The following is an 11925-nucleotide window of genomic DNA, read 5'->3' as shown; positions in this document are numbered from 1 at the left end:
CTAACATATTCATGTTCCATACAGCAGACAGTATTTTCGTGGAACAATAAACCATGGATTAAAGACAAAGTATGGATTGGGAATGAAACCGTCCTGTTACAGATCTAATTCCATGCGCACTCCAATAATACCCGGTTAGTACTAAATGATAAGGTCAGCTCAAGTTTTCGTCATAAGTCACAAGATGTAACAGCTAGGGCTAGCGATAATCCAAGCCCTAACCCTAACCCCAATGCTTACCCTAACCCTAACATACAATATCGCCAAAAAGCATGTGGCCTAATCATATTTACATCTCAGCAACCTTGAAAATAATTGAGCTGACCTTAACAAATAGATTTAGCTAATAATACCCACTATGGTGTGTAACAGTGGCTGGAACCGGAAACTGATGGAGTGAAGCTATTTTGAATGCGCGTGACAGTTGAGTATAATCCATGTAAACTGTAGGTTACGGTTATATATACTTATAATACATGTGCATCACTATTTGCGATCGTCTGACCTAGTTTGTGTCGAGTGGACGTTAAGCCCCATTTCTCTCTCTCTCTTGTGGTGCATGTCCAACGCCCAGAGGCAGAGCCACGCCCATTTTCTTTTTGTATGTCTGTGTGTCGACTACAGGCCACAATTCTTAATCGATCGCCTTAAAAAAATTTCGTATGAATTCCTTATACTCTAAGAATGATCCCTATTGTTTTTGGTGCATGCACGACCCCCTGCGACAGAGCCACACCCATTTCTTGTATTTGTTTGTCACCTACAGGCCGCAATTCTTAACAGATCATTTTGTAACTTTGCATACCTATTCCTTATACCCTAAGGATGCCCCCTATTTTTGGTGATTGCCCAACCCCCAGGGGCAGAGTTTTATATAAATAAACAAATAGAATAACGACAATTAATGTTCATAATCTATTTTTATACAAAATAGTAACTTTTAGGCAAACAATCCAAAAACAATCTTTTAGATAATAATATGTATCTAAGACATTGAAGTGATACTTTTTGGCCAATAGTTTAAAACGAATACATTTTGGTCAAGTACTAATACTGGACATTTATCCTCGTGGATAATACATTTACATATTTTAGTTAAAGTTAAGCATTTGCAAAAAGAAATATAAAAGAGCCGACCACATTTGAACCACTCTATCCAAACAAAGGACAGTTATATTTAAAAATAAAACCCCCAGAGCTGTATCGAATGAATGTATATTATTATATTGTATATTAAGGCTTTATTGGAATTTGCATATTTAAGTATTATAAAAATTCTGTCCTCGTGATTATCAATTATTAGTAATTATTCTTAGAAACTTAGATATACACAAAATCACTTGATATTAAACCTAATATATTTACACAACAGGTCAGGTTTATAGTTTATAGTTAGTAAACGTAACTAAATAACTGGTCAGGTTTCTAATAAGTTTATAGTTAGTAAACGTAACTAAAGAACTGACTGTTTCTTGGGTTAAAATATCTTTGAGTTGTTATAAGTTCCCAAATCTATAGAAACAGTTGCTAACTTATAAATCTTATAAATAAACCTACCAGTTGCCTCACTACCAATACGTAGAGTGTTTAATCCCCAACGACTAAAACAATTCTAATTACTATATTGTTAAGTTGATTATCACTAGAACAGTAGTTATAATACCTAAATATGCAAATTTTAATAAAGCCTTTTCGGGTGAAAATGTACAATATAATAATAACGTTTTATTTCGTACTTTTTATTTGGGGGTCCGAGGCCAACACCTCGTAGTCCCCCATTTAGAATACATAAACACGTGGTCCGCATCCATGCCAGGCTCTGTGATGTGAATTGTCAATGTAAAAACCAGGTCGTATTATTAGGCGATAAAAATAAGTACATCATGGAGCTGATATACCATTAATTACAGTAAAATATTTTGACAGACCATTAATAACAACAAAATATTAATGACAACATGAAGATTATAAACCATTAATAACAATACTAATTAGTAATCACAATATGAAGGTGATAAACTATTAATTACAATACAAATTAATAATGGCGGTACCATGGTGTTGATAAATCATTAATAACAATGCAATTAAAAGTATTAGTACCATGGTGTTGATAAATTATTAATTTCAGTAAAATGAGATTGACAGCATGAAGCTGGAAAAACAACAGTGACAGCGTGGAGCTGATAAACCATGAATTACAATACAAATAAATAATGGCAATATGGTGCTGATAAACCATTATTGATGCAAATTAATAATGACAACTTGGAGATAATAAACCATTAATGGCAATACTAACTCACAATCACACCATGGTGCTGATAAACAATTATTGACAATGTAAATAATGACGAAATGGAGCTAATAGACCGTTCACTATAAATTAATAATGACAACTTGGAGATGATAAACCATTAATTACTAATTAATAATCACACCATGGTGCTGATAAACAACATGATGCAAATAAACGAAAGCATGGTCGCGTGGTTTTATTTAATTATCTATGATAAATGAATAATACATATAATACTAACTATGTAGACTACAAACTATAAACGGCAACACAATGATGGCTAAATGTAAGTGGAAAAGCCCCAATAGCAATTTCATAATAGTCAATTTGGCAGTTCCGTATTAAGTATTGTCATAATCCAATTCTAAGCGTCCTACTTTTCAGAATCAACCAACACCTGAAGCGAAGCCGAAACTACCAGGTTAGCGAGTAAGCGTCTTCCTCACTGAGCCACCGCAGCTCGCAGTTGCATTACCCCCCCCCCCCCCCGTTTATATAATGCTGTATTTAATGACCGTTTTGTTCGAATATATTCCGGAATTCTCAGCATTAACACGCATTATAAGCTAATTAGTAGCAATTAAATACATTTTTTATAATTACAGGTAACTTAGAATACTTAATAAATGTAATTTAGAATACTTAAGCAATTAAGTTGTGGTTTATAATCATATATAAGCACGTGGTTCACATCTATACCAGGAATAGTAATTATTACTGTCAATGTAAAACCTGAGCCTTATTATAAGGCAATAAAAACAATAGTAAGTACAGCATGAAGCCGATAAACCATTAATTACGATAACAGATTCGAGACAATATGGCGATTATAAGCAATTAGGAACAAATCAAAATTATAAATGTCAATACAAATTAATAATGACAATATGAAGGTGATAAACTATTAATTACAATTCAAATTAATAATGACGGCACCATGGTGTTGATAAACCATTAATGACAATGCAAATTATTAATGGCAATATGATGCTGCTGATAAACCATTAATGACAACATGGTGCTAATAAAAGAAAGCATTATCAAGTGGTTTAACTTGATTTAATGACAAAATGGTGCTGATAAATGAATTATACCTACGATACTTTGTAGACTATAAACACTACTGATTAATAGCAACACAAAGATGGTAAATGTGAGTGGAAAAGCTTCAATTCGAAATTCCAAAACAATGAGTTTAGCATATGGGTACAAGCTAGTATGAACTTTTGTTAGAATCCGGTTATAAGCATGTAATAAAATGAAATAAAATGAGGTTGAAAGTTCTACTTGTCAGCATTGGGCAAAATCTAGAGCGAACTCGAAACCACCAGGTTAGCGAGCCACCTTCTTATTCACTGAGTCACTGCAGCTCCCGCTTGCAATAATACAAAGAACCCGGATTATATAATGAATTGATAACCGATTTGTTCTAATAAAGTCTGTTATTGTCAGTGGCAATCGTTCAACTATAATAGAGACATTGATAATATTTAGTCAGTTTTGAAATGAAGTAATAGTGCTCTATAATATGACAAAAATAAACAGGGTCTGTACTAAGTCCAATTATTACCGATTACTGAATTAGTTCTTCTAATTTATTTTCGTTTCTGGAACAGTAACGTTTTTTAGTATATCGATTTCCTACTAAACACTTTTCGCCTCGTCGTCGTCGTAATCATCACCGTCGTCGTTTTCATCATCATCATCGTTGTATTCTTCTGATGATTATGATGGTGTACTCAATTCTTCTTCGTCTTTTTTAACAAATTGTTCTAATGTCCTTTTCATTTCATAGTATTTATAGTTATAAACGCCATTACCTACATTCCGACGACTAAACCCCTTCCGTGTCAAACCATCTTCCTGTCCATCGTTATCATCATTACATTCAGGTGTTTGCGGGATGAAACTATTAATATCCATGTGTCGATCATCATAAATAAAACCATCTTCATCTCTAGAATCCAAAATATCATCATCCTTGAAGACATCATCAATATTATCGTGGAAATATCGTTTAGGAATGTAATGGATGAGAAAGACGTCATCTTTTAGTTCTAAGGATATATCTAACTGTTCAACCTTTCTCTTGATATCAAGTCCAATGTGTTGTCTAATAATCCTTACACATTTTTCCTTTAGAGTTAAGCTGAAACAGAACAAATCAAACCTTTCTCTATTTGGTGAATGTAACGCCTCGTCTGTTGTCCTAGCCTTATCTTCCATTTTAAAGTTAACAACGGAAACAATTTCTTCTTTTGGTGCTCCGCTTCGATAAAGAAGTTGTCGAAGTTTATGTCTCTTTTCGCTGTTAAAGTTTTCTAAAGTAACATGCTCATTGTAGTGATTGGTTTGGGTAGATGAAGACTGTAAATGTTGAAGGCAACAGTTTTCAGCAATCAAATACCGAATGAAGCTGGTATTGTGGTTTGATTGGGGCCATGGGAAGAGTAACATTCGTTGAATCAATCGGTTTCTCTGTCTGTTTGGTAAATTTAGGAGATACCTACAATCTTTATCTAACAGAAGTGTCAAACACTTTTGACCAAAACCAAGATCAAGAAATTGTAAGGCTGATGATCCATGTTTATAATCGACAATATGACGATCCGCTCCTACATCTAGAAGTTTATTGATAATATGTGTATCATTGATTTCGGCAGCTAACATTAATGCTGTTTTACCATCGGAGTCTTGAATATTGACATCTCCTCCAGCGTTAACAAGGATATCTACACATTCATTAAATGCCTTGTAATTCACATGCAAATTGTTCTGTAATGAATCAGTTAACGGTATGTTTTGCTGCAAACCTGGAAGGGTTTTGAATGCATTCATACGATCAGTTTGCGACTTTTCTTTTAGCTTTTCGTTGCTGACATTCCTCTTCAACTCAGCTATTTCCGCTTGTTTATACTGTCTGTTCAAATACGAACAAGCAATAACAGCAGCGTGTAAAGCAGTGTGTCCTAATTTGTTCTGTATATTAACATCACATACACGACCTTGTTTGGTTAACAACTCTAAATATATGTTGTTAATCAAATACCCGGCAATAATAACCGGAGTGTTGCTTTTATAGTCTGTGTGATTTATGTCAACACCGTAACCGAACAGCCAGTTAAATTTATCAAATGTAAATTTATATTTCACTTGGGCAAGGAGATGAAAAATATTTTTATTTGTTTGATCAGTTGCATCTCCAACTGGTGACTTTAATCCAATATAATACTCAAAGATTTGTAAATTACCGAGTGTAAGAATATCATGAAGTAATTTAACTCCATTACTAACTATATTAGCACCAGACTCAACTAAAAGTTGGAAGATGGTAAGAGTAGTCCTATAATCCTTTTTTGTAGGATATGAGTAGTCCCGTTTAAAACAATATCTACATGCTGATAAACCATCATCATCAGTACTATTAACGTTATCTTCATCTCCCAATACAAGTTTAACGATGTCTGTGCGAGTAGCGTATTGCACCGCTGTCATTAATGGTGTAATACCTGATTTACTCTTTTGTCTTATATCAGCGCCATGTTCGATTAGTAATGATACTAGTTTTAAACATGAAGCTATATTATCACGGCTGTATCGTATAGCACATGTTAAAGGAGTATCACCATCCACAGTCTTTCCATTAATATCAGCTCCATGTTTGGTTAGTAATGATATTAGTTCTATGCATGTATCTACCTTATAATGACAGTATTGTATAACACGTGTTAAAGGAGTATAACCATTCCCGCCCAGCCCATTAATATACTATTCAAAAAAAGTAGGGGATATTTGATTTTGGGGGCATAATACTAAAATATGCAAATGACTACGAAAAAAGTCACTATAGAACCTAACAGAAGAAACATTTCCAGTTACATGTGACGCCCAAACGCACCAATAGCTACCGCATGGAATGCAGGTGATGCTTGGGATCATCATGGGGGTCCAACCCAAGATTTGCACGACTCTGACTTTGAATGTTACAGTCATTGTGGCATTGAATTCCAGGGTGGAAACATCAGTTTAATTGTTTTAGTGACCAGAAAACAAATTTTGATATGCGTCGGCTTACCCAAAATGAAAGGTTACGTGCCCTTGGCATGCTACAGATCGGCACAACACAGGCGGTTGTGGCGCGGACGATGAATGTTTCTCAGTCTGTCATAAGCAGGCTATGGTCCAGATACCGTGATACACAATCTGTACAGGACAGACCACGCTCAGGTCGACCAAGGGCGACAACTCAAGCCCAGGATCGATTTATCCGTACCTTGGCCTTGAGAAATCGTGTCATCACAGCAAATCAGATCAGCGCTCGTCTTCAAACAGACACTGGTGTGAGAGTGAGTGGCCAGACGATTCGGAATCGACTGCATAGGGGTCACCTTCGCGCCCGACGTCCTCGCGTGATCCCTTGTTTGAGAGATCATCACATTCAGGCAAGACGTCGTTGGTGTAGGGATCGTCAACACTGGGATAATCGACGCTGGAGCAATGTGATGTTTTCAGATGAGTCAAGGTTCACTGTTGATTTTTTGGACAGACGTAGGAGGGTGTGGCGTCGTCGAAACGAGCGCTTCCAAGACGTTAACGTCATCAGACATGATCGATTTGGGGGTGGTTCTGTTATGGTGTGGGGAGGCATCACTGTTGCTGGAAGAACGGCTTTACATGTTGTTGCAGGGCGTGTTACAGGCCAGTACTACCGGGACAACATCTTGGCAGTCCATGTTGTGCCGTTCGCACGACGTCATGGCCGCCGTTTCATCTTCCAGGATGACAACGCAAGATGTCACAGGGCCAGGATCGTTACAGGTTACCTCCAACAACAGAACATCACCACATTACCTTGGCCAGCACTGAGTCCCGACCTCTCCCCCATCGAGCATGTCTGGGACATGCTTGGACAGAGGTTACGTCAACGTCAACAGCGTCCTGCCAATGTCCAAGAACTTGCTACTGCGTTGCAACAGGAATGGGACAATCTGGACCAAAATGACCTTAGACGTCTCATTAGGAGTATGCCACGTCGGATCAATGCTTGTTTGGCAAACAGAGGAGGATTTACCCGTTACTGACTTGGTTGTGATGCTGTGGTAACTTTGCTGTTTGACCCCGGGTATCATTTTACCCTTATAATGGTCAGTCTGTGCCTTACTTAGTCTAACGATCATTTGGAATAAATCGATGAATGTGAACTTCATTTCATTTTGTCATTTGTTTCTTCGTCAGTTTCATTACGTGACTTTAATAACACTTACAAATCAAATATCCCCTACTTTTTTTGAATAGTATATCAGCTCCATGTTGGATTAGTATTGATACTAGTTTTATAAATGTATCTATATTATCACGGCTGTATCGTATAGCACATGCTAAAGGAGTATCACCATCCACAGTCTTTCCATTAATATCAGCTCCATGTTTGGTTAGTAATGATATTAGTTCTATGCATGTATCTACATTATAAAGAGGGTAATGTATAACACGTGTTAAAGGAGTATAACCTTTCCTGTCCAGCCCATTAATATCAGCTCCATGTTGGATCAGTATTGATGCTAGTTTTATACATGTATCTATATTATCACCATGATATCGTAGAACACATGTTAAAGGAGTATAACCGTTCTCGATCATTCCATTAATATCAGCTCCACGTTTGATTAGCAGTGAGATTAATATTTTACATGTGTCGATATTACCACCATGGTATCGTATAGCACATGTTAAAGGAGTACAACCTGTCATGTCCATTCTTTTAATATCCGCCTCATGTTTGATTAGTAATGAGATTAGTTGTATACATGTTTCTATATTATCACCATGGTATCGTATAGCACATGTTAAAGGAGTAAACCAAGACCCGCGCAGGTGATTAATATTAGCTCCATGTTCGATTAGTAATGGTATAAGTTTCATAAATGTATCTATATTATCACTATAATTTTTTATGGCAAATTTTAAAGGAGTATCATCATCCCCGTTCATTACATTAATATCAGCCCCATGTTCGATTAGTAATGATATTAGTTTTCTACATGTATCTATATTATCACCATGGTGTTGTATAACATAATGTAAAGATCCCCTCAAATCCAACCCAGCTTCTTTTAAAACATTGATACAGTTGAGACAATCTGTTGTATTATCAGTGTTTTTTATACAATAATATAAGGCTGTGTAACCCTCTACAGATTTATAGTCAATCATATGTTTAATACTATCATTATTTAATAGAATTGATAACATTTCACCCGATTTAGCAAACATTAGAATAGAATAATCAGGGTCTGGTTTAAGGTCTATATCAGTAATAGATAAAATATATTTAACTGTGTTTAAACTGTTAAACCTGACAGATTCGGTTAAAGCACTCCATAATTTACCTTCATGTCGACACTGTAAACTTAATCCATGAGAATACAGATACTTGATACCTTCAACAAAATCAGATTTTATAGCACATGTTAGTAATTCCAATCTGTGGTTAATATCAGATTGTAACAATAGACATTTAGTAAATAAACATTGCAATAGTGTTATATTCCCCTTAGCTATGGCCTGACTAGTCAATTTAATAAAGTCATGGCTTAATCTCCCGATATCATCAGGTTGCAGCTGATTTAGTAATGTCTCTATTTCATCCATGTTCTCAGATTCTACATTCTTCTGCAATCTAAAATAAACAAGTAATAAGTGAGAATGTTTTTACGCGCCTAAATCCCCCCCAATACCACCAATATTCTCAATTTAAACAAAATAATTCACAGTCAATGTACATAATACAACCTCCATGTTGTAATAGTGTATATTATAAACACAAATATGACTCTCTTTGTTGTGTAATTCAGGTATATTTCCATAATAAAATAATATGAATTAACAACCCATGTTGTATTACACAAGAAGTTGAGTTTTGATACGCACCAAATTCAAACTCATTCAATAGTAGGGTAAATGAAGTTTCCTTATCAATCTTTTTCAGAATTTTAACATGTCCCACATGGCCAAAATTGAAGAAGAAAAGGGTATATTTTGTACGTTTTCAATGTGCTTTGAGTTTCGAGACTGAATATTTGGAACAGTATATATCCTATCGACTCAAATCTTTCGTAAATTGATAAAAGACAAACTGACTTTGCAAATTTTGGAGTTTATGTATACTATAGTGACTTTGCCAGAGTCTGTGGAAATCCTGAAAAAAATAGTGAATAGTGCATTTGTACCACATTTTGCCACCTGGTGGCACAAACTGTGTGAATCGTAGATTGCGTGTGACGCGACATTCGTAATCTACATCTAAAGTTGTCTCAGATTACAAAGTTAGAGAGTTCTACTCCTATTAGCAATGTGAGTTTAAAGCACCCGAAAACCCGAAAAAATTAACGAATTGATGACCCTTCTCAGAGAATTTTGGACCTAAGAGGTTAAAAAATCGGATTTGTTAGTTTAAGGTCACATACTAAAACATATATTTTTATAATGTTTTCGGAGGGGATCATATTCCCACCATTGGTCCAGTTGATATGGAATGACCCAGGAGGATACCTCTAGCAAGGAAGATCTGATCTGTACGAAACAGTCCACGCATTTTAACTAAATTGAAGCACACAGATGGATCCCGATATGGTTTTTTTTCTAACACTATTTATTCAATAAATATTTACATAATATAAAAATAATATATATAAATCTGTGATCTGAAAACAAGCCGGGGCTTACATAAATTCATCTCCCTATTTACAATCATAAATTATATAACGGTTTTTTAATTTACAAAGAAAAATGTACATGTATACTCTCAATGTTGTTATATTATATCGGACATATCGTAGTTTAAGTACAAATGGGGTTAATATACAAAAAGTAATGTAATATAATGTAATGTAGTGTAATGTGGTGTAATGAGGGTAAGCGAAGCAATTATTGTGGATGGGGGAGAGAGAGAGAAATTCTGAAGTCTAATATCTAAAACGAGCAATATAGACGGTAGATAAAACCAAATGAAAACAATAAGTATCATCATTCAAAAGGAGGTAAGTAGAAGCACCAGCAGGACATCTTAATTGTCACCATTCGAGCAAGATGGTGTTAGTAGAATCAGCAGGACATGATAAGTATCAACAGTCAAGAGACAGTAGGTGAATACAGCGGGGTGCTGTAAATAAGACCAGCAGAACAGGATGAGTATCGTCAGTCGATAAGTATCAGGACATGGACGGATTATCAATCAGGGAACAATAAATAAAATAAAATAAAATGAAATAAAGTAAAATAAAATCTGGTGACGGTAAGTAAAACTCACCATGACACGCTATGTATAATTAATGAGGAGACGACAATTTAAACCAGCAGGACAACACGATAAGTATCATTAGGGCACGATAAGTGTCACCAATCTAGAGACCCAAGCGTCTCACAATACGTATCAGGACAGGATATGTATCATGAGTTATATAACAATAACTAAACCCACCATCACGCGATAGGTATTATCAATAAAAAAGACGGTAAGTATCATCTACGATAAAGGCCGTCTATCAAAAGGTTGTAAATCAACCCAGCATGACACGATAATCAGCAAGATACCGTAAGTAAAAATATCGGGACACGATATGTAACATCAATTATACCAGCATGACACGATAAGCATCGTGGGTCAGGAATCAGTAAATAGGACAGGCATGACACGATAGGTATTATCAATCAATCAATTACACAACAAGTATAATCAATGGAGAGAAGGTGAATAAAAAACCACATGGGTGTGGCAAGTATCATAAATGAAGAAACGGTAGGTACAATCAGCATGGCACGATAAGTACCATCAGTCGAGATACAGTGGGTAAAAACCAGCATGGCAGTCAAGAAAACAGGTAAGTATCGTCAATCGAGACAACAGGTAAGTAGCATCAATCAAGAGATGGTAAGTATGTGATTTACGCTATCTATATGAATAATTACATTAGGCGAATGTATACGAATTGTATGGCGTGGACATGAACACGTTATATGATACGTACTTGTCAAAATATATATGAATAATAATATCGTTTGTAATGAATTTATTTGCAAACACACTTAGTCCACTTCCTAATACTGTGTGAATAACAAAATGGGGGTTCTGAAGTCCAGGCTAAGTTGTTATTGTCAAAACACTCGTGGGAGGAAATTACCGTTTCGTCAATAAGTTTTTCCGGCGTGGTTCTCCCTTGTCAGTGATGCAGGACGGAGGGCCTGACAAGGAAAGCTGTCTAGTCGTTCGGATGGGACGAAAAACCGAGGTCCCGTGTACACATTGGCGTGCACGTAAAAGATCCCTTGGCAGTTGGAATTCGATATAAGAGTAGGCCGTAGTGCCGCTGTCCGGGCAAAATTTCCCTCATAGCACACTGTATGGCGTATGCCCGTCTTCATTAGCCCAGGTTAGGAGCAGAACAGTAGGACGTTAAACCCCATTTCATTTCATTTCATTTCATTTCGTCAATAAGTGTAACTGACCAATCACCTAATTAATTGCAGAAATCTAAGCACGATCTGCGCATGACATATCCGATACCATTTAGATTCTTTGGGAAAGACACCGTCTGGATTGGGTAGACCCCGTTGATTCGTAGTGTAGG

At 36.0% G+C, this 11925-nt stretch overlaps 1 protein-coding gene across 1 annotated transcript; it reads right to left on the bottom strand.

Annotated features, from left to right (window-relative positions):
- Positions 1-901: 901 nt before the first annotated feature.
- LOC130012893 (putative ankyrin repeat protein RF_0381) lies at positions 902-6010 on the bottom strand (the record flags this gene model as incomplete). The annotated part of the gene is made up of 1 exon (XM_056100999.1): positions 902-6010. A coding segment is annotated over one exon (1986 nt), but the record flags the coding sequence as incomplete, so codon positions are not given.
- Between the last annotated feature and the right edge of the window lie 5915 nt (positions 6011-11925).

The sequence above is a fragment of the Patella vulgata genome, chromosome 1 (genome assembly GCF_932274485.2).
Source record: "Patella vulgata chromosome 1, xgPatVulg1.2, whole genome shotgun sequence".
In the NCBI taxonomy this organism is placed as follows: Eukaryota; Metazoa; Mollusca; class Gastropoda; family Patellidae; genus Patella; species Patella vulgata.
This window is presented reverse-complemented; position numbering and strand designations above follow the sequence as displayed.